Source organism: Sceloporus undulatus, chromosome 2, assembly GCF_019175285.1.
Source record: "Sceloporus undulatus isolate JIND9_A2432 ecotype Alabama chromosome 2, SceUnd_v1.1, whole genome shotgun sequence".
In the NCBI taxonomy this organism is placed as follows: domain Eukaryota; kingdom Metazoa; phylum Chordata; class Lepidosauria; order Squamata; family Phrynosomatidae; genus Sceloporus; species Sceloporus undulatus.
Window position 1 is genome coordinate 109,684,209 of NC_056523.1, and position 23,698 is coordinate 109,707,906.

The 23,698-nt window shown below is 42.7% G+C and overlaps 1 protein-coding gene across 1 annotated transcript in view; it reads left to right on the forward strand.

Annotated features, from left to right (window-relative positions):
- Positions 1-23,114: 23,114 nt before the first annotated feature.
- BOD1 (biorientation of chromosomes in cell division 1) overlaps positions 23,115-23,698 on the forward strand; it is a 30,496-nt gene continuing 29,912 nt past the window's right edge. Inside the window, exon 1 of the mRNA XM_042451910.1 lies at positions 23,115-23,499. Within this exon, the coding sequence (XP_042307844.1) occupies positions 23,167-23,499 (333 nt within the window). The 5' untranslated portion in view covers positions 23,115-23,166. The remainder of the gene's footprint in view (positions 23,500-23,698) is intronic.

A 23,698-nucleotide genomic window follows, 5' to 3' on the forward strand; every position in this document is an offset into this window, starting at 1 on the left:
TTCCATGACGAAGCAGGAATTCAGACCTTGGTGTCCTGGAGTCCTAGTCCAACTCTCAAACCTCAGCACTATGCTGGCTCTCTCTTTCAACTCCAGTTCTTCATAGAAGCAGGTATGCTAGCAGGGAGGGTCAACCATAGCCCTGTATTCAAAAGAAAGAATGATGAAGTAGGAAAACATTCCTTTAGCTTCTTCACCGTAGCAGGTGATTTGCTACCTTTGTAATCAAGCTGTTAACTCTGTAAATCTCCTTGTTCTTTTTTTTTTAAACTCTTTTACTTTCTCTGGCTGCCAACCAAAAGCTGAGTAGTGTTTTGACCCCAACTTCTCAAAACATGAAACACATGTTAACTTTAATCGGAGAGATATACAGCTTGAAGATTAAATAGCACTGGCATATACCACCATGGATAACAATGATGTCTGATGTATGTTGTGGGGATGGCTTTCTTTCTGTCTGCCACAGCAGTTAAATGCCAGCTACCAAATATTTGTTACACCCTGCTCAATCTGCAGATGTTAATGGACACTATATATCTTCATCCTATCAAAAGGCTCACTTGCTAATTTCTGTATTCCAGCCGCTCTTAACAGCACAGAAAGAGGCTAGGACAGCTATTTCTGATCAGTTAGGAACCTTGTTGGGTCGATGAGTGATGTTGGTAGTGCCTGGATGTAAAGCAGTTACTCACTTGACCTTCTGCCCATACTTTAAACAAAATCCAGGCTGTTTAGATCATTGTCTTTTGTTGAGTTATATACTGTATATACACACATATATAAGTAAAATAAAATTTCTCCAAAACCTTGGGCCAGTTTAATCACCGGTCAGTGTAAGTACTGTACTTTAACTCTTATTAAAAAAATAAAGGAACTACCCTCTTATCTGAGTAGCCTCGTGAAAGGTGAACATTTAGTCCATTCAGGAGAATCTAATAAAAAATCGACACGCTCTGCTCTCTACATTGCAGCGCTACTTCTGACCTTTTTGAATGCCTGGATGGGAAAATGGTAGTGGTTACAGTTCTTTGGTACTTCCCTTCAAAGGAGAACCAAGAGGAATTGGATTTGAATTAGACATTTGTTTACATTTGTCAACTTTTCTGGGTTAAAATTGGGCAAAGTTATCACATTAAAGTTAAAGGCTATAATCTCTGCTAACATACGTAGTCTCCATTTTCTTTGTTTTGCCTTTTCCTCCTTTTTGACATGTGTGTGTGTTTTCTTAGCCTCACCTGGTTGCCTCCTCCACAAACCACACCACAACCATGTACTGTAGTTCCCTGCTCATCCATTCAGCCTCTAAGGTGGGTCCAAACAGTTATGCCTGCTGGAATTTTGTAAGTTCCTTGGCATCATTTTCCTTTGCTTCCTTTTTTACTTTTTTTGGCCCAATACAGACAGGCACAAAGCAGTGTGGTGGTGCCGATTCTAGGGTTCCAGAGCACACAGCAACCCCATGGTCTGGAACCCTAGAACATGCTGCTGCCATCATCATGGTGGCGTTTGAAGCTGAACATGTCCAAGACGGAGCTTCTTGTCTTTCCACATAAGTCCACCCTTCAATACTACTTTTCTGTTTCTGTTGACGACATCTCTATTCCAAGAAGCCTGCAGTCTTGGCTTCATTTTTTATTCTTCTCTGTCATGTATCCCCCAGATCCAGGCCACAACCAAGGCCTGTAGATTCTTTCCCTACAATATTGCTTAAATCCGTCCATTTCTCTCAGTCTCTACTGTCAAGACTCTGGTCCATGCTCAGGTTGTCTCGTGACTAGATTATTGTAACCTCCTTCTGGCAGGGCTTCCTCTCACCTCCGTCCTTTAATTTCAGTCCAGTATTCAGCTGCATGCATTATTACATCTGCTCACTGCTCTGAACATGTTTCTCCTCTATTTCTTCCCACATTCCCACTTGTACCCTCCATTCTGGTAGTCAAGTTCTGCTGTCCCAGCCAAGGCTCTTGACTGCCCCATCCCAGATTCGTCCCTTTTCGCTTGCTGCCCCTCACTCCTGGAACCTCCTTCCCCCACAAGCAAGGGCCATCACTTCTTTAACCAGTTTCAAAACTGAGTTGAAGACTATATTGTTCAGGGAAGCATTCCCATGCATTGTGTGACTGTTTATCTGACTGTTATTGATATTTTATTTTATTTGATCTCTGATGTTCTCAATCTGTTGCCTCCTTATTTTATCTAATTCTGTCTTGTATTACTATCTATTGTTTTTATGTATTTTGGAGAATGTACACCATTGGCAGGTTTCATTTTTATCGATATTATTGTCTGTATGTACAGCACTGTGTAAATCTACAGTGCTATATAAATAAAGTATAATAATAATAATAATAATAATAATAATAATAATAATAATAATAATAAAGTGACAGATTCCTGTTAGAAAAAGCACTATGAATTATGACATGTACAGTACAAATACTATAAATACAAATAATACAAACGCAGGGCAAGTTACTGCATGATCTTCAGAATTTGTATGGGTTGCAGAAAGCTGATTTCTTTAGCAGAGGCTAGCTTATCTGGGTGGAGATAGAGTGTTTGGGAGACACTCTCATTCTTTTTAGATATGAATTTCTTGGTAGAAGGTTGAAGTGGATGGAAGCTATACACATTTCAGTGCTCAATACTACATCTTTTAAATAATTTCCATGCTCAGAGTGTAATAGAAAAGCAAAGTAAAAATCCAATAGTGTAACAGATGGAGGGTACACTCCAAAAATAGGTACACATTAGTTATGCCTCAACAACCACGGATAAGAAGATGCAGAAAATAAGTGATGCATCTATTAAACAGATTTAACAGATAAAAGAGTATACCAGAAATATGTAAATACTTTTGAACATGCCAAAAATGATTTGTTATGCTGTAGCACTCTTAAGCCAAAGAAAGTAACTGTTGCATACCACAACTGGCAGGCAGATGTGAAATGATACGGTATGATTCATACCACAGTTAGGGCTCATCCATACTGTTGTGATTCAATTCACCTTTGTTAGAAGTCAGCTCTGAGGAAAATTGTAATTCCAAGTTCCCATGCCGAAGCACAAGGCAATGCTTGGCTTGCAAACACTGTTCACTTGTCAACAACAAAATGCTGTCTGGAATGACCTCATTTGCACCCTTCTTTCCAAAGCCCCCATGAAACTGTGCAGGCATGTATTATAACCAAGGAACACACACAACCCAAAGAGTGGTCTTTCCATCTTTCCCTTCCTAAGCACTTTACCCTCATAGCTTCTAGACTTGCTCTTGAATACAGCTTTTTTTTAATGGGAACAGTTTCTTTAAGAACCATGATTCCTTACTGAAGGCTTTTATCTTAGCTGTGATTCTTCTGTAGGATTGCCTAAAGCTTGGAAATATTTTTTTAAATTGTAAATATAGTTCAGAGCCCTCCCCCAGTATTAGTTTGCATTATAGTTGCATTTTAAAGTAACATCTTTCTTGCCCATTTCTTATTTTCTTATTTTAATTATATATATTTTAAAAAACACACACAACATAATACCATAAGCTGCTGGCCTGTGGTATAAAACACACACTTCTGCAATCCACTTTATCATCATTTCAACACCCATAAGAGAATGTGAAGCATAACAGGAACCAGCATTTGAGCTATGTCCTATTCCTCCTGCACCAGTCAGTAAGGTAACACTCTTCCAACTATAAAGGCAACTTTAAAGAGAAAGTTTTACCACAGAAAGAATGAATATATCACTTATTAATTCACAATCATAGTGTAACTTTGCTATGGCTTTATTACTGGAAAGGACTAAGGACTTTGTCACACCAGGCTCATATGGCCCCACAATTGCATTAGTCTAAGAAATGCAAATATACCAGCTTGGGGACAGTCATTATTGCACAACTCTTCAAAAATGCCATGGTGTTACTTCTGTCTCAGCTTCTGTCTTCCTCACACCAGTGTCCAAAGCCCTGCCTCCCTGCCCTATGTCCTTCCCAGAATGCTTCTGGCTGTATTTATTCATTTTTAATTTTATTTTTAGTGCAGTTGCATGATCATGACAACTCATTAAGCAAATAGAAAAGAAAAGAAAAGAAAAGAAAAGAAAAGAAAAGAAGGGAGAGGAGAGCAATCAGTCCCACTCCTGCACAGCATGGCTGCCCATATAGGAATTGCTTTGGGAGAAACTTATCACATGTGAATCAATAGTGGAAAAGCAGTACAACTGGGAGGCATTGATACTTTAGCCCATCAATGAGAAGAAGCACTGCAGCAAGTCTACTTTAACTTAAGTTGACCCTGTGAATGAGAGACTTCTAAGAGCCTTACTCATCAAAAACCCTGCTAAGGTCTTCCAAACTCAGGGCCATGTAATCCACCTGCAATGTGGTCTTCCTCTTTTCCTAATACCTTCTATTTTATCAAGCATTATTGTCTTTTCCAGTAAGTCACATTATTTTGTGGTGTGTCCAAAGTACACAGTCTCAGTTTGATCATCTTGGCTTCTAGGGAAAGTTCAGCATTGACTTGCTGCAGGATGCATTTGTTTCTCTTTTTAGCAGTCCATGGTATCTGTAGAACTCTTCTCCAGAACCACATTTCAAATAAGCTGATCCTGACAGCTTTTCTTCAATGTCCAGCTGTCATGCAACCTTACATAGAAATGGGAAATGCTGTGGCCCAAATGATTCTGGCTTTGGTATTTTCTGCCTTTACATTTGATAATCATATCTAGTCCCTTCATGCCTGCCTTTTCAAGCCTTAGTCATCTTCTGATCTCTTGACTGTAACCTCCATTTTTGATTTATGAATGAGCCAAGGAAATCTTTAGATATTTTAATGTCTTCATGAAGCATTTTCAAGTTATGTAAATCATCTGTTGTCATTATTTTTGTCTTCTTAATATTCAACTGAAACCGTGTTTTTGCACTTTCTTCCTTAACTTTCATTAGTTGTTCTAGTCATTGTTATTTTCTGCTAGTAGTAGGGTGTCAGCTGAGTATTTTAAATTGTTGATGTTCCTTCCTCCAGTTTACTCACTTTCTTTCTCCAATTCTAATTCTGCTTTCTGTATTATAAGTTCTGCATAAAAAATAAAAAGATAGGGTGATAAATTGGAGACTTGCCTGAGCCCCTTGCCAGTGGGAAACCATTCTGTTTCTCCATATTCCATCCTGACAGTGGCCTCTTGTCCTGAGTACAGGTTATATATCAGGACAATCAAATGTGGAACTCTCATTTCTGAGAGCTAACTATAATTTATCATGATCTACACACCTTTGCTGTACAGGTTGATTTTCCTTCGAAATTCTTTTGTGCCTTCCATTATTGAACATATATCTATGATAGGTTCCCTAGTGCCTCTTCCTTTTCTGATACCCAGCTTTGACATCTGGTATTTCTTGCTCCATGAGCCTTGTCTGTTATTCTTTTCCCCTTGGCGATGTTTACAATGTATTCCACTCTACACAGCCATTTGCTTGGGGTGCTGTTGGATTTTTATTGTTTTTGACTGCTAATTGTCCTTAACTGTTGTAATTCTGCTGGGGGGTTTTTGGAGCTCGTGTTGTTTTAACTGTTTTATCTTTTATTGTTCACCACTGTGATCCTTGGAATAGCGGTATATAAATAATTTATTATTATTATTATTATTATTATTATTATATATATAGTAAAATCCTTTCCTGTAAAATCTTGTAAAATCTTGAGCATGCCTGGGCTTGCATGGGAGGTCAGTGTAATAGTAAGATGATTACTACAATCTCCCTTTCATAGGGACTGGAATGTATAATAAACATTTCCAGTATGTGGGCCATTGTTTGACAGAATCTGTCATGACTCCCTCTTTTTTATAGTTCCTCAGTATACTGCATCCATTGACTTTTTATTTTGTCCTGATAAAATAATTTGTTCTCTTGTTGCTTATATAGCACCCCTATTCTTAGTTTTTTTTTTTTGTGGGTTTTTGGGGCTATGTGGTCATGTTCTAGCAGTTTCTTTCAGACGTTTCACCAGCATCTGTGGCAGAGAATGCCAGCCACAGATGCTGGTGAAACCTCAGAAAGAAACTCTGCTAGAACATGGCCACATAGCCCGAAAAACCCACAAAAAACTATGGATGCCGGCCATGAAAGCCTTCGACCCCTATTCTTGTTTTGAATTTTTCTTGAATTTATTGGATCCTGTGGAAGAGGGATTTTGGTCTACCATTTTTATTGCACTGATTATAACAACAGTTCTCTTTGCCCCTACGTACAAGTTGCTGAATTGTTGCATTCAGGATTATGACCCTGGTATTGTTCCCTTTTACTTTTGCTTTTTGTCTGTTATTAACCATTTTAATGGTTTTCATCTGTCATCCAATTAGCCTTTTCTTTCCTTTTGGCTACAAATAATGCCTTTTTGCATCTTTCCTTGACAATTTCTTTGGATTCAAACCAGAGTTCTTCAGGTTCCCTATCAATTAGGCTTAGTAGTGCAAATCTATTGCTTTGTCATAGATCACTTGGGCAAGTGAGAAGCCAGGTTGATCAGTAGTCCAAAGGATGAGAGCCAGGGTATAGTCAGATGCCATCCCATTTCTTCTTTGATTTTCATTTCCAGAGGAAAACACTATGTAATTATCTGATTGAAAATGTTCCATTCCTGCCCAATTTAGCTTGCTCACACCACCTATGGTTTTATCTATATGCTCTATTTCTTGTTTTACAATTTCCAGCTTTCGCTCATTTCTGCTTCCCACATTCCATGTTCTTACTACATATGTTTTGACTTTTTGGTTTTTCTTTCACATCTGCACATGTCAGCAGCTGAATATCCTTTTGGTTTTGAGTTCAGTTCTACCTTTAGCCACAGACCTACTCATACTTGTCCTCTCCTCTTCCCCATTAGGTCCTTGAATGCCTTCTGACCTCAGGGTCTCAACTTCAGTACTATCTCTTGTTTCATTTTGAATTGTTGCATTATGGAGTTTTCAAGGTTAGCAGCAGGGCTACCAGCAGCATAGCTTCTTGCCTGACAGGAACATGCAATTATACCACCATGGAAAATGAAGGATGCGTGGCAGCATTGCATGGGTTTGCTTTCCTATTAGGAGTTGCTCATATATACATATACATCAATTGGTTAAAGCCAGCTGTATATAAACTCTCAAGAATTTGTACTCAGGGGTAGTGCCCATGCCAGGCATCACTTCCCTAGGCCCTAATAAAATTATAACATGAGCTTCCTTCCTTCTGCCCCTCCCATCTTTTCCAGACTGATTAGCACCCTATTAGCTTTTTAAAGCATTTGTTATATTTATAACTCACCTTTCCACCAAGAACTCAATGTATGTGTCTCACCCTCATGTGTTACCCTCATACCCCCTTAAGCACTATTGCCCCTTTACAATTCATTAAGTGGAGGCTTAGTGGATTGGAACAATATTTTCTTTAGAAAGATGAAGCATTGGACAAAATTAATTATTTCCAAACATTTTGTGTGTGTGTGTGTGAGAGAGAGAGAGAGAGAGAGAGAGATGTTTCCGGTTGCTGACAGGGCTTAGACCAGGGGTAGGCAACCTGCGGCCCACGGGCCGGATGCGGCCCGGCAAGGCCTTGGGACCGGCCCCCGCCTGGTCTTGCCACCGATTGCCACCGGAGCCTTTGGCCTCTCGCGTGAGGGCGTGGGGCCTTTGGCCTATCAGGAGGAGGCGGGCAAGGGGGGGGCAAGCGGCGGGCAAGGGGGACAATTGTCTATAGAAGCCTCCGAAACATGCATTTATATTAACATTTTTTTTAAATCAGCAAATTTTTTTTGCATGTCCTCCATTTTTTATTAAAAAAAAAAGTGTCCTCCATTTGAAATTTTTGTCCTACATTTGTCCTGGTTTATTTATTTAATTAATTTTTACAAAAAATATTTAATTATTTAATTTTTGGCTTCGGCCCCCCAGTTGTCTGAGGGACAGCAATCTGGCCCCCGGCTCAAAAAGCTTGCCTACCCCTGGCTTAGAGTCACTACATTGCCACTGATGGCAGGTTTTCCACAATAATTGAATACAAAATTATAAATGTATTTTGAGCAACCTTTCAGTCAGTCAATCTGTGTGAATTCAAGGTGAAATTCCTTGTCTCTTTTAATGCATGCTTGCAGTAGTATTTGGGTAATCTGGTGTCTTATTCAGGTTGAATTAACCTGGAGTGTTCTTGCAATCATGAATACAAATTAGAATTGCTATTCTGTATTGGGAACAGTGAAAAATATCCACTCATTATCCTCCAGCACACAGGCATACAATTACCTAACCACTTTCACTGTATGAACAGAAGTCTGATCATATGAAAAATTAAAATCTATCTGAATTAAGTGATATTTAGAAAAGCTCTTTTCCATTGTCAGTATCTGTCTTTGCCACCTGGAAGAAAATGAATGTGCAAACAGAAAGATTTCTCTCCTTATAGTGACAATTCTTTATGTGACTATCAACATGTTAGGTCAACTCACCCAACACTGAGAGGCAGTTGGCAATAAAACAGAAGATGGTGATTGTTTGAACACCTCAAATGGCATTAAGTGAGGAATAGCTTGCTGGATGCTGTCTTACACTGAGCAAAACTATTGGCCCATGTAGCTCAGGGTTGGCTACACTTATGTCCAGGTTTCAAGTAAGGTACTTCTCCACATCTGTCTCAAGATATGTGTGTATGCGCCTTCAAGTCACCTGTCGATTTAAGCTGACTCCATGAATTTCACAGGGTTTTCTAATGCAGGGAATAATTGGAAGTGGTTTTGCCAGTTCCTTCCTTTGAAATATAACCTAGTAAGCATTAAATCTGGGTCTTTCTGCATGCAAAATAGATGTTCTGCTACTATACTGCAGCCCTTCTCCATTGATGGAGGATAAGTTTTGAGAGAGCTCATCCAGAAAAGTAATACTTCCAAGCTCTGGCCATGTGGCATGAAAGCTGAGACAACCAAGGCCAAAAGCCATAGTGGATGGAGTTGCTGAGGTCAGAGAAATGATTAGCAGTTAGGCTCATGGACATAAGAACAATAGTTGGACTTGGGACTGCTCAAGCACACTAAAATCAGTGAACAGAGTTATCAACATATCTTTAAGATCACCTGGGGCTGCTCTTTGATCCAAAGCTATTTGAGGCAATAGGAAATGCATTGCTTCAGCTGCCATAGTGCACAGTTTGAGTACACCAGTTGGAGAGAGAGGTGTGTAAGGCTGCTCAGGGACTTTCTTCTGTTGCTCTCCACCAGCCATTTAATGTTGGGTAAACACAGGCAGGACTGGCCACAGATATTTGTTGCTTGTGGTAAAGTACAAGATGTTTAAATATACACCAGTTTCACAAACAGAACTGGGACTGGAAGCTGAGTTCTACTTGAAAACTGGGGACACTCAGGAAAGTATTGTGCATTGTATCTGCTATCTTACAGACGTCAGGCTGTGTGGCACACACCACTGTGTCCTCCAGCACCTTGTCACTGTTCTCCTCCTTCATCATCTGCTGCCTAAGGAATTTGGCTTACTCAGCCTGATGACTGACACTATCGTGAATATGACCATAATTCTACAACTGCTCCAAATTATTGTAGGTCAGGGAAAATCACCAGTTCATTTTAGGATTTTCTTCACGGATTGGATATTTTCTTCACCCCCCCCCCCAAACAACCTTTTTTGTTGGAGTTTTGCTTTGACTGCTGTGTCTCTCTTCAAGCCCTTTTTGGTAAAGAAGGTGATTGAGAAATCCACAAAGGAAATAAATAATGCCTCTAGCCAAAAAGAGGAAATGTGAAGATTGCAGACGGATTTTAAAGCTTCACAGCTTCACTTGTCAGCACAATCATCTGCCTGCTATAGCACCGGAGGAATGTGTCGATTGAAATTGCAAGAGTTCGATAATTGTGTGTGGCTGAGTCTGTTTGTGAGGGTGCATTATGGGCGGAATTGCAGACACAACCTCTTTCTTCCACAATGATTTCCTATTGACATTCAGCCTGCATTTCAGCAGATACTGTGCCTAGCTGAAGCCACCTAGTCCAGATTTCTCTGTCTAATCATTGGCAAGAACAAAGCCTTTTGAAAGTCAGTAAGTGACTTTTCAATTTCATGGCCAGAGGTTGCCAAGCCAGTTTAGGAAAACCTGCCAATTATTTCTCCTGTGGGAGTGATTTTACCATTGATGTGAAGTACAGTGATTCAAAACACCTTTCCTTTCATTTCAATAACAATAGTATCTTCTTCTTCTAAAATAAAATAAAAATAAATAGAGGGAGGGAGGGATGGGGGGGGCGAATCTTCCCAGTTCCTTCCAGCACCAAAAGGTCAGTATGAATGGGGCCTCAGTTGGTGCTGTCCCTTGCAAGGGATCTTCATTATCACTAATAGGTTTGGAATCAGAAGGTCTGGAATTACTGCTGGTTGAGAGGCAACCAGTTTTGCTTCATTCTCCATTCCCACATGAGGATGAAGGAATGTGTAGTTACTTTCAGGATGTGGATCTGTCCTATTAGGTTGGGGCAGGAGTTCATGGAAGGAGCATTCAGCTTCTGGTACGTTAGATGTTTTTTTTAATTCATCCACAAGCCAGTTTTTATTCATCCACAAGCTGCCGCATCACGTTGTTGACTAATGTTCAGTTTGTGGTCTACTTGGACTCCAGATCGCTTTCACATGTAGTTTCATTCATTAACACTGAGGCCAGTGTTAATAGTAGTGACACTGAGGGTGGTCAAGGCACGTTCATGATTCCCATGAGGTCTCAGAAGGGAAAATTCTTTGTAATAAAGCAGGCTCAAGCCTCTTCCATGATAGCAGTAAAAAAAGAATTGTAAACACTCCAGAAAGGTCCAAGAGGACATGCACAGAGCAAGAGGGGGTAAAAAGCCCAGGGCTCTGACATTTGTGGCAGAATGTAGCCAAGATATATCAGCCAGGTGTCCACCATCCTATATCTATGCATTTCATTTTTCCGCCCTAAGTACAGTACCTCACATTTCTCTGTGTTGAAATTCATTTTTTTAGCTTTGGCCCAGCTTTCTACTCTATGAAGGTCATTCTGAAGTTTGATCCTGTCCTCTGGGATATTAGCTACTCCTCCTAATTTGGTGTCATCTGCAAATTTAATAAGTATGCCCCCAATACTGTCATCCAAGTCATTGATAAAGATGTTGAACAGCACTGGACCCAGAACAGAGCCCTGTGGGACCCCACTGGTCACTTCTCTCCAGGATGAAAAGGAGCCATTGTTGAGTACCCTTTGGTTTCGGTCAGTCAACCAATTACAAATCCATTTAACAGTTAACGTTGTCTAGCCCACATTTCACTAGTTTGTTTGCAAAAATGTCATGGGAAACCCTGTCAAAAGCCTTACTGAAGTCAAGATATACTATAGCCACAGCATTCCCTTCATCTAACAAGCTGGTAATTTTATCAAAGAAAGAGATCAGGTTTGTCTGGCATGACTTGTTTCTCTGTTGACTTTTTGTGATTATGGAATTGCTTTCTAGATGTTCACAGACTCTTTAATTATCTGCTTTAGAATCTTTCCTGGTATTTATGTCAGACTAACTGGACAATAATTGCTGGGATCCTCTTTTTTTCCCTTTTTGAAGATGGGGACAACATTTGCCCTCCTCCAGTCTGCTGGGACTTCTCCTGTTCTCCAGGAGTTCTCAAAGTTATTGCCAATGGCTCTGATATTACATTTGCCAGCTCTTTTAATACCCTTGGATGTAGTTCATCTGGTCCTGGAGACTTATATTCATTTAGATTAATCAGATATTCCTGTACTATCTCTTTACTTATTCTGTACTGAATTTCCCCTATTCTCTGCTCCATTTTCCTCAGGTTGAGCACCCTTTTCCTTTTCTGAGAACAGTGAGTCAAAGAAGGTGTTGAGTAGTTCTGCCTTTTCTCTGTCTTCTGTTAGCATTTTGCCATCTTCTCCACACAGTGGCCCTACCATTTCCTTCTTCTTCCTTTTGCTGCAGACATATCCAAAAAAGCCCTTTTTGTTGTTCTTAACCTCTCTAGCAAGCCTGAGTTCATTCTGCGCTTTAGCCTTTCTGACTTTACCCCTACACAGGCTAGCTATTTGTTTGATTTCCTCTTTGGTGATTTCCCCCCTTTTTCCATTTCTTATAAATGTTCTGTTTAAAACTTAGCTCAGTTGAAAGTTCCTTAGTCATCCATCCTGGTTTCTTGAGACACCTCCCGTTTTTCTTTCTCACTGGAACTGTTTGAAATTGTGCCTTCAGTATCTCCCTTTTGAAAAACTCCCATCCATCTTGAACTCCCTTCTCTTTTAATATTCCTGACTATAGGATCACCCTCAGTATTAAGTTTACTGAAATCCGCTCTCCTAAAGTCTAGGATGCGTGTCTGACTATGCCTGGCTTCTCCTTTCCACTGTATAACAAACTCCAGGAGAACATGGTTACTTCCACCTAAGGATCCCACCACTTGCACCCCATTAACCAAGTCATCCTTGTTGGTTAGGATCAGATCTAAAATAGCTGACCCCCTTGTTGCCTCTTCCACCTTTTGGACAATGAAATTGTCTTCCAGGCAAGTGAGGAATTTGCTAGACCTTGAGGATTTTGCTGAGTTTGACTTCCAGCAAATATCAGGGTAGTTGAAGTCGCCCATCACTACTACATCTCTCCTTTCTGAGCGTGTAGTCATCTGTTCTAGAAAGGCATCATCCAATTCCTCCATCTGACTTGGGGGTCTGTAGTAGACTCCCACAATAACATCCCTGTTGTTTCCTTCCCCTTTAATTTTTATCCAGATGCTCCCCACCTGGCTGCCAGTATTGATGTCCTGGATCTCTTCACTGATGTAAATGTCCCTGACATATAAGGCTATTCCTCCTCCTTTCCTGTTTGGCCGGTTTCTCTTTAAAAGGTTGTACCCCTGTATCCCTACATTCCAATCATGAGACTCATCCCACCAGGTTTCAGTGATGCCTATTATATCATATTTGCTTTGTTGTGCTAGGAGTTCAAGTTCATCTTGATTATTTCCCATGCTCTGTGCATTAGTGTAGAGACATCGCAGACCATGGGTCCCCTTTACTTGTTGCCTGTGCAATTCTTTTTGCCTCCTACTTTTGGGTCCTTGCACTGTTTGTCTTGTTCCCTCTATGACGGTTTGACTATTTTCTCCAGCCTTTTGCCTTCCAGAATACTGTCTCCCTTCCCCACATAACTCAGTTTAAAGCCTTCCTGATCAAATTTTTGAGACTACTGGCAAAAATGTTTCTGCCAACTGGTGTGAGATGCAACCCATCCCTTGTCAGAAAGGCCCTCCTCATGGAACCTCAGACCATGATTCAAAAATCCAAATTGTTCTTGGCGGCACCATCTGCGGAGCCAGTTATTCACCTCTGCTATTTTCCTCTCCCTTCCTGGACCATGCCTTTCAACTGGGAGAAGAGATGAGATGACAACCTGTGCATCCATCTCTTTCAACTTCCTACCCAAAGCCTCATAATCCCTTATGATATTCTGAAGGTTGTGCCTTGCGGTATCATTGGTTCCCACATGAACCAAAAGAAAGGGGTGACGATCAGTAGGCTTGGCAAGTCTTGTCAGCCTCTCTGTCACATCACGGTTCTTTGCCCCAGGGAGACAGCACACTTCCCGAAACATCTTGTCAGGCCCACAAACCACTGGTTCAGTGCCTCTCAGCAAAAAGTCCCCATCCCCAACAACCACCACCCGCCTCCTCCGAGGCTTAGCAGTGGCTGTTCCCTTTGGTGCTACTTCCAGGGTCCCCTGCTCTGTCCCTGAAGTCTGTCCCTGCTGCCCTTCCTCATCATCTATTATTATTATCAAATTCAAAATTCTTTGTGTATGGAAAGTCCAGTTTTAGCAATGGTTGTCATTGGGAAGTGGCCAGTGTTTACAGGCTTTCGCAACTAGCTTGTAGGTGGGGAGAACAGATAAGTGTAGGACACCACCCCCACCCCCTGAGAATGAGGTCAGATAGTGTTGAAATGCGTGTAATGAGCCAGGAAGCCAATTATCCCATTTCAGTTGATTGCTGGAGGACTCTAGTTTATGGATGAATTCCAGTTCTACTGTTTCTCTTTCCAATCTAACTTTGTAGTTCTTTTGTTCAAGGACCACTGTTCTGAGGTCCGAGATGGAATGTCTAGGGAGACTGAAATGTCATCCATAAACTACAGTCCCTCAGCAATGAACTGAAGAGGGATAATGGTTTCCTGGCTCGCTACGCACATTTCAACACTATCTGACCCCATCCTCAGGGGAGTGTCCTACACTGATCTGTTCTCCTCACCTACAGGCTAGTTTCCAAAGCCAAACTGGTCTTGCCTCTTCATTTCTGTACACATTGGCCAGTTCCTAATGTCTTTGTTTACTAACGACCATTGTTAAACTGGACATGCTACTTCATTTTCATACACAAAGGATTTTGAATTTGAATTGACATTTTCATATACCAATGACATATATTTATTTTATTTTATTTCTATCCTGCCTTTCTCCCAAAAAGGGACTCAAGATGGCTCACAATATAAAACACTTTAAAACAAATGTTTAAAAACAGTTAAAATAAACTAATTAAAACATTTGAAGGTTAAAATGTCAAACATACAAAAGTCAAAAACATAATTTAAACCACTACCACCTCCAAATAAAATCAGGCTTGCATGATTTTAAAAAGCTTGCTTGAATAAAAATGTTTCTTCTTGCCAATGAAAGGCCAGCAGGGAGGAGGGCAGCCTAGCCTCCCATAGAAGGGCATTCCAGAGGGTGGGAGCAGCCATCAAGAAGGCTCTTTCTTGTGTCCTCACCAGGCGAGCCTGTGATGGTGATGGGACCAAGAGAAAGCCTTCTCCTGAGGATCTTAGGGCTCTGGCTGGTTTGTATGGGGAGAAACAGTTTCTCAAAGAGTCTGAACTTAAACTGTAAAGGGCTTTCTAGATCATGACCAGCACTTAGACTTGTGCTCAGAAGTGAACCTGTAGCTAGTGAAGCTGTTTCAGTACAGGAATTATATGCTCCCTGTAGCTGGCTCTGGTCAGCATTCTGGCTCTGGTGTTTTGAACCTGCTGAAGTTTCTGAACAGTTTCCAAAGGCAGCCCCATGTAGAGTCTGTTGCAATAGTCCAAACAGGATGTAATCAAGCCATGTGTCACCATAGCCTGATCTGACATCTCAAGGAATGGGAGTAGCTGGCACACTAGTTTTAACTGTGCAAATGAACTCCTGGCCACTGCTGAAACCTGGGCATCCAGGTTCAAAGAGGAGTCCAGGAGCACACCCAAGTTACAAGCATGAGATTTCAGGGGGAGTGTAACCCCATCCAGCATAGGCAAAACCCCAGTTCCCCGATCTGCCTTATGACTGACCAGGAGCACCTCTGTCTTGTCTGGATTAAGCTTCAATTTGTTTGCCCTCATCCAGTCCATTACTGACAGTAGACACTGATTCAGCACAGTGGAAACTGTCCCAGGTTTCCAGTCCACTAAATGCATGTAAGGAAGTAGACTGAAATCTACAAAAGCTCATGCTGCCAACTTCTTTCTTTCTGTTAGCTTCAAAGGTGATACAAGATCTCTCTACATGATGTTTGTTGGTTGTTCATGAAGCAGGGTAAAAGTAATAAAATAACACAAATTGTGTTGATTTAACTCCAGTAATAGTAGTAAAAGCCTTCCCCTGTGTAAAGATCAATGGCTAAAGGCATTATTGATCTATTCTGGTCCATGCAAAATTATGTAGGCCAGCAAGCCATAGTGCAGAGGTGAGTAATGGAGAGCCACAGTAGACACAGACACTCGCTGTCTGTGGCAACTACAGCTGAAATACTCCTGACTAATGCAATTGCTACCAAAATTCAGTTCAAGAATCACCAGATTTGTGTTTCTTCAGGGGTCATGGTTTGGGAATACAGGTTCAAATGGACTAGGAATTTGGGGATACAGGTTCAAATACAGGACCAGAGGGAACAAGGTATTGTTATACATTTAAGGAGCCCTGGTGGCACAGTGGTTAAATACCTGTACTGCAGCCACTCACTTAAAACCACAAGGTTGCGAGTTCAAGACCAGCAAAAGGGCTCAAGATCAACTCAGGCTTGCATCCTTCCAAGGTCGCTAAAATGAGCACCCAGTTTGTTGGGGGCAATTAGCTTACAGTTGTAAACCGCTTAGACACTGCTTAGGCGGTATGAAGCGGTATATAAATGAAGCTTGTTTGTTTGTTTTTAAGAGAAAGACCCCAGTTCTAGGCTAATCCATTTTCTTTCAGCACAGTTGAAGGCAAATAAAGTGCCAATTGGCAATTTGATTCTGAGCTAATTCTGTCTAAAAGGAAAACATCATGAAGATCAAATTAAAATCATAGTGTACTAGTCTGACTCCTTCAAATCCCATCCCTTCCTGGTTTGGATGCTTACAGCTAAAAAAGCAGGCAGCTTCATTCTGAACCAAAGAACTACAGTCTTGTAGCAGTGTTCTTTAACAACTAATCAGTTTCATTACACAGATCTATATTTAGGCAGATTTACATTTACTTAAGGATGGATCACAGATTGCAAGTACCTGCCAGGTTCAATGGGGATGGGGCAAATAACCTATAATACTTTTATTCGGTATTAACTCCATCTTGTTAATAGACTCTTTCTAAATGTCAACCCCATGCTGCAACACCACGCATCATGAATTTCAAGTCTGCTTATTGCTATTTTGAAAACCCAGCAACTCTGGCAGTAGCTCTGTAGTGCAGATATGCCTCACGAGGCTTCCTGGAGTATGCATGGGTTTTAAAACAAGGCCTGCAGACTCCTGCAGGACTTATTCTAAAGACAAAGCAGAATAATTTTAGACTCTGCACTGTTTGGTCTCTTTCACACTGCCCAGTTATAGCAATTAAATACCACTTTAGTTACCATGGCTGCATCATACAGAATCCTGGGGTATTTTGATGATGCACTAGATTTCTCTAATTGAAAATTCTAAATACCTCATGAAACTTTAAATCCCTGGTTTCCATAGGATGGCGCCATAGCTGTTAAAGTGAGATAACTGCATAGTATGGATACACTTAAGTCTTACATGGGGTTGTTTATTAAATGTGAAAACCTGTGTGGCCTCTGATAAATTTGGACAACATTCTGTGACACCTGAAAGCCACCCAGGAAAAACCTTGGAAAGGTGCTACTGCGCATGGCATATGTGGTGATATACATACTGGCAAAACAGTCTTTCACTCAGTGAGTTAGATTTGGGGTGCTTCCAGACTCAGAACTCCTAGTGCTACCCATCAAAAAGGCATTCTGCAACTATGGAGCATTATGGAATAACTAGTTACAAATAACAAATTAATTTTAATTCATTCATTTTTGAACAACTAAATTAGATTACTTTTGTAAATGATAACTTTACTCTTTTGCAACATACCATAGCTCTTTAATTGATGTTTATAGTTACAGAGTGTGTCCTTACTGCTCACCAGTTAGGTGTGATTTGTAGAGCATGCCAATGGCTTGTAACATTGTGAGATTTTAAGAAAATAACTAAAAAGTAAAATATATTGTCACTTCGTGAAGTCAAAGGCTTTCATGGTTGGCATCCATGTTTTTTTGTGGTTTTGGGGGGGAGCTACGAGGCCGTGTTCTATAAGAGTTTACTCCTGACTTTGGTGGGATACAGACCGCCCAAAAGGCTGGTCTGCCGCTGCCCTGGTTTGCTGTGCGAGGGAGCCGCAGCGGACAAACCGCACGGCTCCCTTGCACAGCAAAAAGAACCCACAAAAAGCGTGTTCTTTCTGCAGTACCGTTATGATGCCGCAAGGTGCCAATGGCGCACTTGCGGCATTACAAAGGCACCAGGATGTGAGGACGCTATGTGTCTGTCACGTCAAAATGGTGGCACCTGTATGTACAGGGTGCTGCCATTTTGACGCCCTCGTCACATGCGAGGGGCAAGTCGCGTTTGGAAGCACCGCCCCTCACACGTCACAACGGCGCCCTGTAGGGCCTGTCTATCCAGTGCTTTTATTTCAGTGTTTTCAAACAGCATTTTATGCCCAGGTTGGTTTATAACGTGTTCTACTACTGCTGATTTTTCTGGCTGACCCAGTTTGCAATGTCTCGCGTGTTCCTTCATTCATGTTTGAACACTTCATTTGATGGTCCCTATGTAGACGTGTCTGCAGCTGCACAGTATATGGTAAACTCCTGCAGCCGTGAGAGGGTCTCTCCTCTCCGTCACTGAGTGCAGCATTTGCTGGATTTTCTTGGTCAGTTTGTAGACCATCTGAAAGGCACAAAATGCTATTTGAAAACACTGAAATTCTGGACCATGCCAAAAACTATCAAGTCAGAATGCACAGGGAAGCCAATGAAATCCACCAACATCTGGAAAACCTCAACAGCAAAGAAGAAACCCTTAAAGTAAACAAAGGCATGGTACAAACCGCCATTAAGCGGCATACTGGCGCCAATTCTAGGGTTAGGGAGCGCGTGGCAACTGCATGCTCCCTAACCCTAGCTCGTGTGGATGGCGCCGTCATTATGTGGCACCATCCACACAGGACATGTGATGATGATGTCACACACGTGCCGTGTCCAAACAGTGCTGCACATGCATGACATCTCTGTGCCGTCCCAGGCCATTTACAGCAGCCTGGCTGTGGTGCGGGAAAGAGCTCTGAAATGGAGCTCCTTTTCACTGCACGTAGCATTCCTGCGGCAACCAAACGACCGCAGGAACAATGCGAAGGAGAAAGCTCCCATGGCTCTGGCTGTTGGGGTGTCTGGGGACATGAAGCCCCAAGGACACCCTTTTTCCATGCCAGAGGGAAGCAACATTTTGCTGCTTCTTCGGGGCCTGGAAAAACTCCGGATTGGGGCTGCAGGGCTGCCGGTGAGGCTGCCCTGGCCCCAATCCAGAGTGAAAGGGAGCAGGTCCAGGCTGCCCCAAAGGGGCGGTCTGTACCGCGCCAAAGTTTGTCTACCAGTCCTGAAAAACACCAAAATCAAGACCCAGCAAATGCAAATGAAAACTATCCAGGGTCAAGGGGGGTTCTGAGCAGACAATGAATTATTAAATAGACACAGATTAACATGCAATTTGCTACCTCTCAACCAACAGTATATATACCTCACTCTCTTCCATGCCAGCATTCAAGATGCCAGCCACAGCTGCTGGCAAAATGTCAGGAATTAAACACCTCCAGAATAAGGCCTCATAGCCCAAAAACCCCACAAAAAAACTATATTGTCACTTTTTAAATAAAATGAAATTACAGAGTTGTTTTCTCAAAATATTGTAACAGTGTCATTGTCTTAACTACTGGGGGACTGCCTTGGAAATGTAACTGTAAGTAATCAGTTTTTATAGTTAATTTCCAAGCTTTGGTACAATCATGATGGTTTTCCCATAATAACATTTTGAGGAAAGAAAAAAAAATGGATGAAGCAGTGTGTGGCGGGGGGAGGACCAGGCTTGGTATAAATGGAAAGCAATAGATGTAGCTGCATCAATTATATCATTTTCCTACTACTATAACTGTCCTGGTTCCATGGAATCTTAGGATTTGTAGTTTGGTGAGGGGTACTTAGAATTTTCTGTAGAGAGACACTAGAGCTTTCCTTAGCAGAGAGTCTAAGTACCTCTGAGCAAACTACAAATTCCAGAATACCATAGGATGGAGCCAGAGCAAATAAAGTGGTATGAAGCTAATACAAAGTGCGGATAATGGATCTGCCATAAAATTCCATTAATGAGGCATCCTTTATTTGGGAGAACCCTTTCACATAAATCCCTTAGATGATTCCACAGTGTTTCAGTGTCCCATTTCAGAATTAATAATGGATTGGTGGTGCTCATAAACACTGGGAGATGTCAGGTTTGCACATTGCTTCAAAATAAACCATCAGATTTACTAGGTTCTATGGTACAGGCAGGCTGGTTTTGTACATTCAACCTATAACGAAGGCATATTGTTCAAGATGACTTTATTGGCCAAGAAAAAGTGGCAGTGGGGAGAATTTTTTAATTATCATTTTGCTGGGCTGTCAGGTAGCATTAAATGTTTTAGTGTGTCAGCTTTGAGAATGATGAGAATGCTGTAGCCTTCTTTTTTTAGACCTCCATCCCACCCCCTGCAGGTTTTGATCAATTATATCTTGACCGGCTCTCTGGCAAAAGTGTGCTGCAGTATCAGGGGAAGTCAGAGTTCAGTGTTTGCTGCCTGGTGGTGCTGCTAGCTTGGTGTTTCCATTTCAGACATCTTGTTCCTGCAACAGATTTGGAGGATTTGTTCTCATAGGTTAGTTGCCATGCAACAAGTGCACATTCACATGACTCATGATCATCTGGCTATCCCTGTGATTATGTGTGTGCACAACAATATATGTAGATTTCCCAAAAGGCACAGTCATGAGCAAATCGGCTCAGTATTCTGTCAACATTAAAAAGTGTCGGTTTGCTGCTTACCTTAACAATGCCGGACAATGCAAGCAAACCAATTTTAATATTTTCCACCAAAGACAATTCAGAATCATCCTGATTCCATTGCCTATTTATTTATATAGTAGAGCTGCACTACCCTCTTCTGGCCATTTTGCATATTACAGTTTGTCAGTGACGTATGCTGAAGTTTATCTTTAGCTTCTTCAGCCTCATCCCACTTACAGATAAATCAGTGTGCAATCTGAATCAATGGATCAATTCAACATTGGATCATGGTTTACACTACGCTTGCCTCAGTCTGAGGCGGCGGTGGTGGCGGCGGCGGCAGCAGCAACGGAGCCCCTGGCGATGAAAAGGTAAGGAGGGAGGGAAGGAAAGAGTTGGGGGGAGGAGAGGGGAGGGAGGGAAGTTGTCCCCAATGGCGGTGCGCGTGCACGCGCACCGCCATTGGGGACAAAATCCCCGGATTTGCCATGCGCGTATGCTTAAATCCGCGCATGGCAAATCCGCGTATAAGGAGGACCTACTGTATTATCAACAATGCAAATGTGGAGGATGACTGAACAACACAAAGGTGGGTCCAGCCACTCAGGGATTTCTGTTAATGTGTATTTAAGGTAAAAATGTTCAGATGTGACAATGTCTGCAGAAGTCTAAATTGGCTACAGCGGCGGCCAGGGGCCAGAGCTGCAGACGGATGTTCAAGGTCAACTGAACAAGACTAAATGTAAATATGATATGTCTTCAGTCTGAACAGGGATTGGTTTCTATGTTGCACAGCAACTTGTACAGAAGGAGGCTGGACTTAGTAGTCACATCGTGTATATAGGAAAAAAACCACTGTTCTGGTGAATTGTGGGAGTCTAAGAGTCTGGAAGTTTTGCAGTTGGAGAGTTGAAGATAGTTTTGGGTGTGACAGTAAGAGTTATTGCATAGTAGTGACTAGCTCGTATTTGTTAGAAACAAAGTAATAAAGCCCTCTAAGGAGTGAACCTGCTGGAGTGTGATTCTTTAATTAAACAGCTGTTTCACTAGACATTGTTCCAGCAAGCTGAAAGCCTGTTTGGAGTTTCGCTTTGTTCCCGAGTAGGAGAGGAGCCGGCATCTTCTTCCAATTGGCACCAGACCAGGACCACGGGCAAGGTTCATCACCCAAAATATCAACAATTTCTCGTATTTAATGCAGAGAGCCCACAGAGAAGGAGCAAGTGAACCCTGAGAAGTCATCCCTCTGGCAACTCACACTCCCATTATTTCGTAAACCTGGAAAGCATAAAAGAGGACAGAATAATAATAATAATAAATAATAAATAATTTTATTTGTATACCGCCCTTCCAATGATCAGGGCGGTGAACAACAGGATAACAATACAATACAATACATGTATTAAAATGCCGTACATTACACAAAGCTATTAAAACCAATACTAAAACCCCATCGACCAGCTACCATTGCTGTCGAAGGGGGAGAGACTAACTGGAGATTGATTCAGGGAATGCTAGTCGGAACAGGAAGGTTTTTAACTCCCTCCCGAACTGGGCCAGAATGAGCAGAATGCTTTGGTGGGGACCAACTCTTTTGTGTCACCAAAGGCAGTTGGTGCCCAGGGGTCACTGCTAAGTAAACATGGCCAGTAGAGCCAGTGTGCTGCAGTGGTCTGAGTACTGAGACCACATGCCTCTGAGGAAGCAGGCTCAAGTCCAGGAAGGCTCATGCTCTCAGCTTCACCCTTTCAGTTAGGCTCTAAGGTGCTGCCATGGGACTCCTGGAAAACAGGGAGGCCAGATGCCCTCTCCGCAAAGGAGGGCCAGGCACCACAACATGTATGACTTTAAAGGAAAATGTAGGACGTGACAAACTAAAAAACACACTCATAGAAACATAAATTCATACTGCTTCGTCACGCTCAAAAATAACATTTTGGCATTCCTGCTGGAGAGAAGGTGAAAATGTAGGCCAGGTCCTGGGAAAGGAGGGCTCCTGGTCACCCTGCGCATACAATACATATAGACCCCTGCTTTTTAGTCTTTTGGGAATTCCTCCTGGGCAGAAGGCTTTAAGCAGAGGCTGGATGGTCATCTGTTGGGGATGCTTTGCTTTCCTGCATGGCAGAATGGGGTTGGACTGGATCAGGGCCCTTGCGGTCTCTTCCAACTCTGCGATTCTATGAGGATCCTGGAAAAGGAGGACATTTTATTTGTATGTTTGTTTGTTTATTTAGGACACGTGGCCACCCTGTGTGTGCACACTAAGAGGACTGCAGAAATAATTTAGTCTGAAACTGTTTTAACTGCCTTGGCTCGATGCTAGGGAATCCTGGGTGCTGCAGTTTCGTGGGACATTTAAGGGCTGCATCCACACTGGAGAAGTAACCCGTGTTGGCACCGCTTTAACTCTTTGACTGGCTTTTTGCTATGGAAATCTGGGAGTTGGGGTTTGTTGTGGGCCCAGAATCCCATAGCAAAGAGCCAGTCAAAGAGTCAAAGCGGTGCCAAAACGGGTTACTTCTCCAGTGTGGATGTAGCCTGCGTTTCCCGCAGTCTTAATTAAGGCGGCGCCAAAACCGCCTCACGACGACGTCGCGCTCCCTAACCGTTTACTTTTAAAACCCCGCTCCCTTCCCGCCGGGAAAAGCCGACCAATGAGGTTACGTGGAGCGCCCTGTTTCTGCGGGGATAAAGGCCTGGGGGGAGGGAGGGCCACCAGCTCTTCTTCGCCTACGCTTCCCAGCATGCATTGGGAGGGAGTGACGCAGAATGATCCGCGACAACGCCTGCGACGAGGACGACGCCTCCGCTTCCAGTGGCCGCCTGAGCCCTGTGTTTGTGGGCCGAGAGGCGGCTGGAGGCCGGGGATGGCGGAGCCCGGGGGAGGCGGCGGCAGCGGCGGCTCCTCGTCCTCCTCGGGCGGCGCTGGCGGGGGCTCTTCGGGCCCCGTAGCCCCCGACCCGGCCTCGCTACCCCCGGGAGACGCCCAGCTCATCGCCCTCATCGTCGGGCAGCTCAAGAGCCGCGGCCTCTTCGACGCCTTCCGCAGGGACTGCCTGGCCGACGTCGACACCAAGGTAGGCCGGGGAGAAGGAGGCCGCTTAGGCACGGCACGCACAGCAGCCCTTTCAACAGACGCGTAAACAAGCACGCTCCTCCCGCCATGTTTGCGGATTGGATTAATGTGGTCTCTCTAGGAATGTCTAGGTCCTCCAGCGAAACTCTATGGTCGCCTTTAACCAACAAGTCTCGCTGAAAGACCCCCTGGAGATTCCT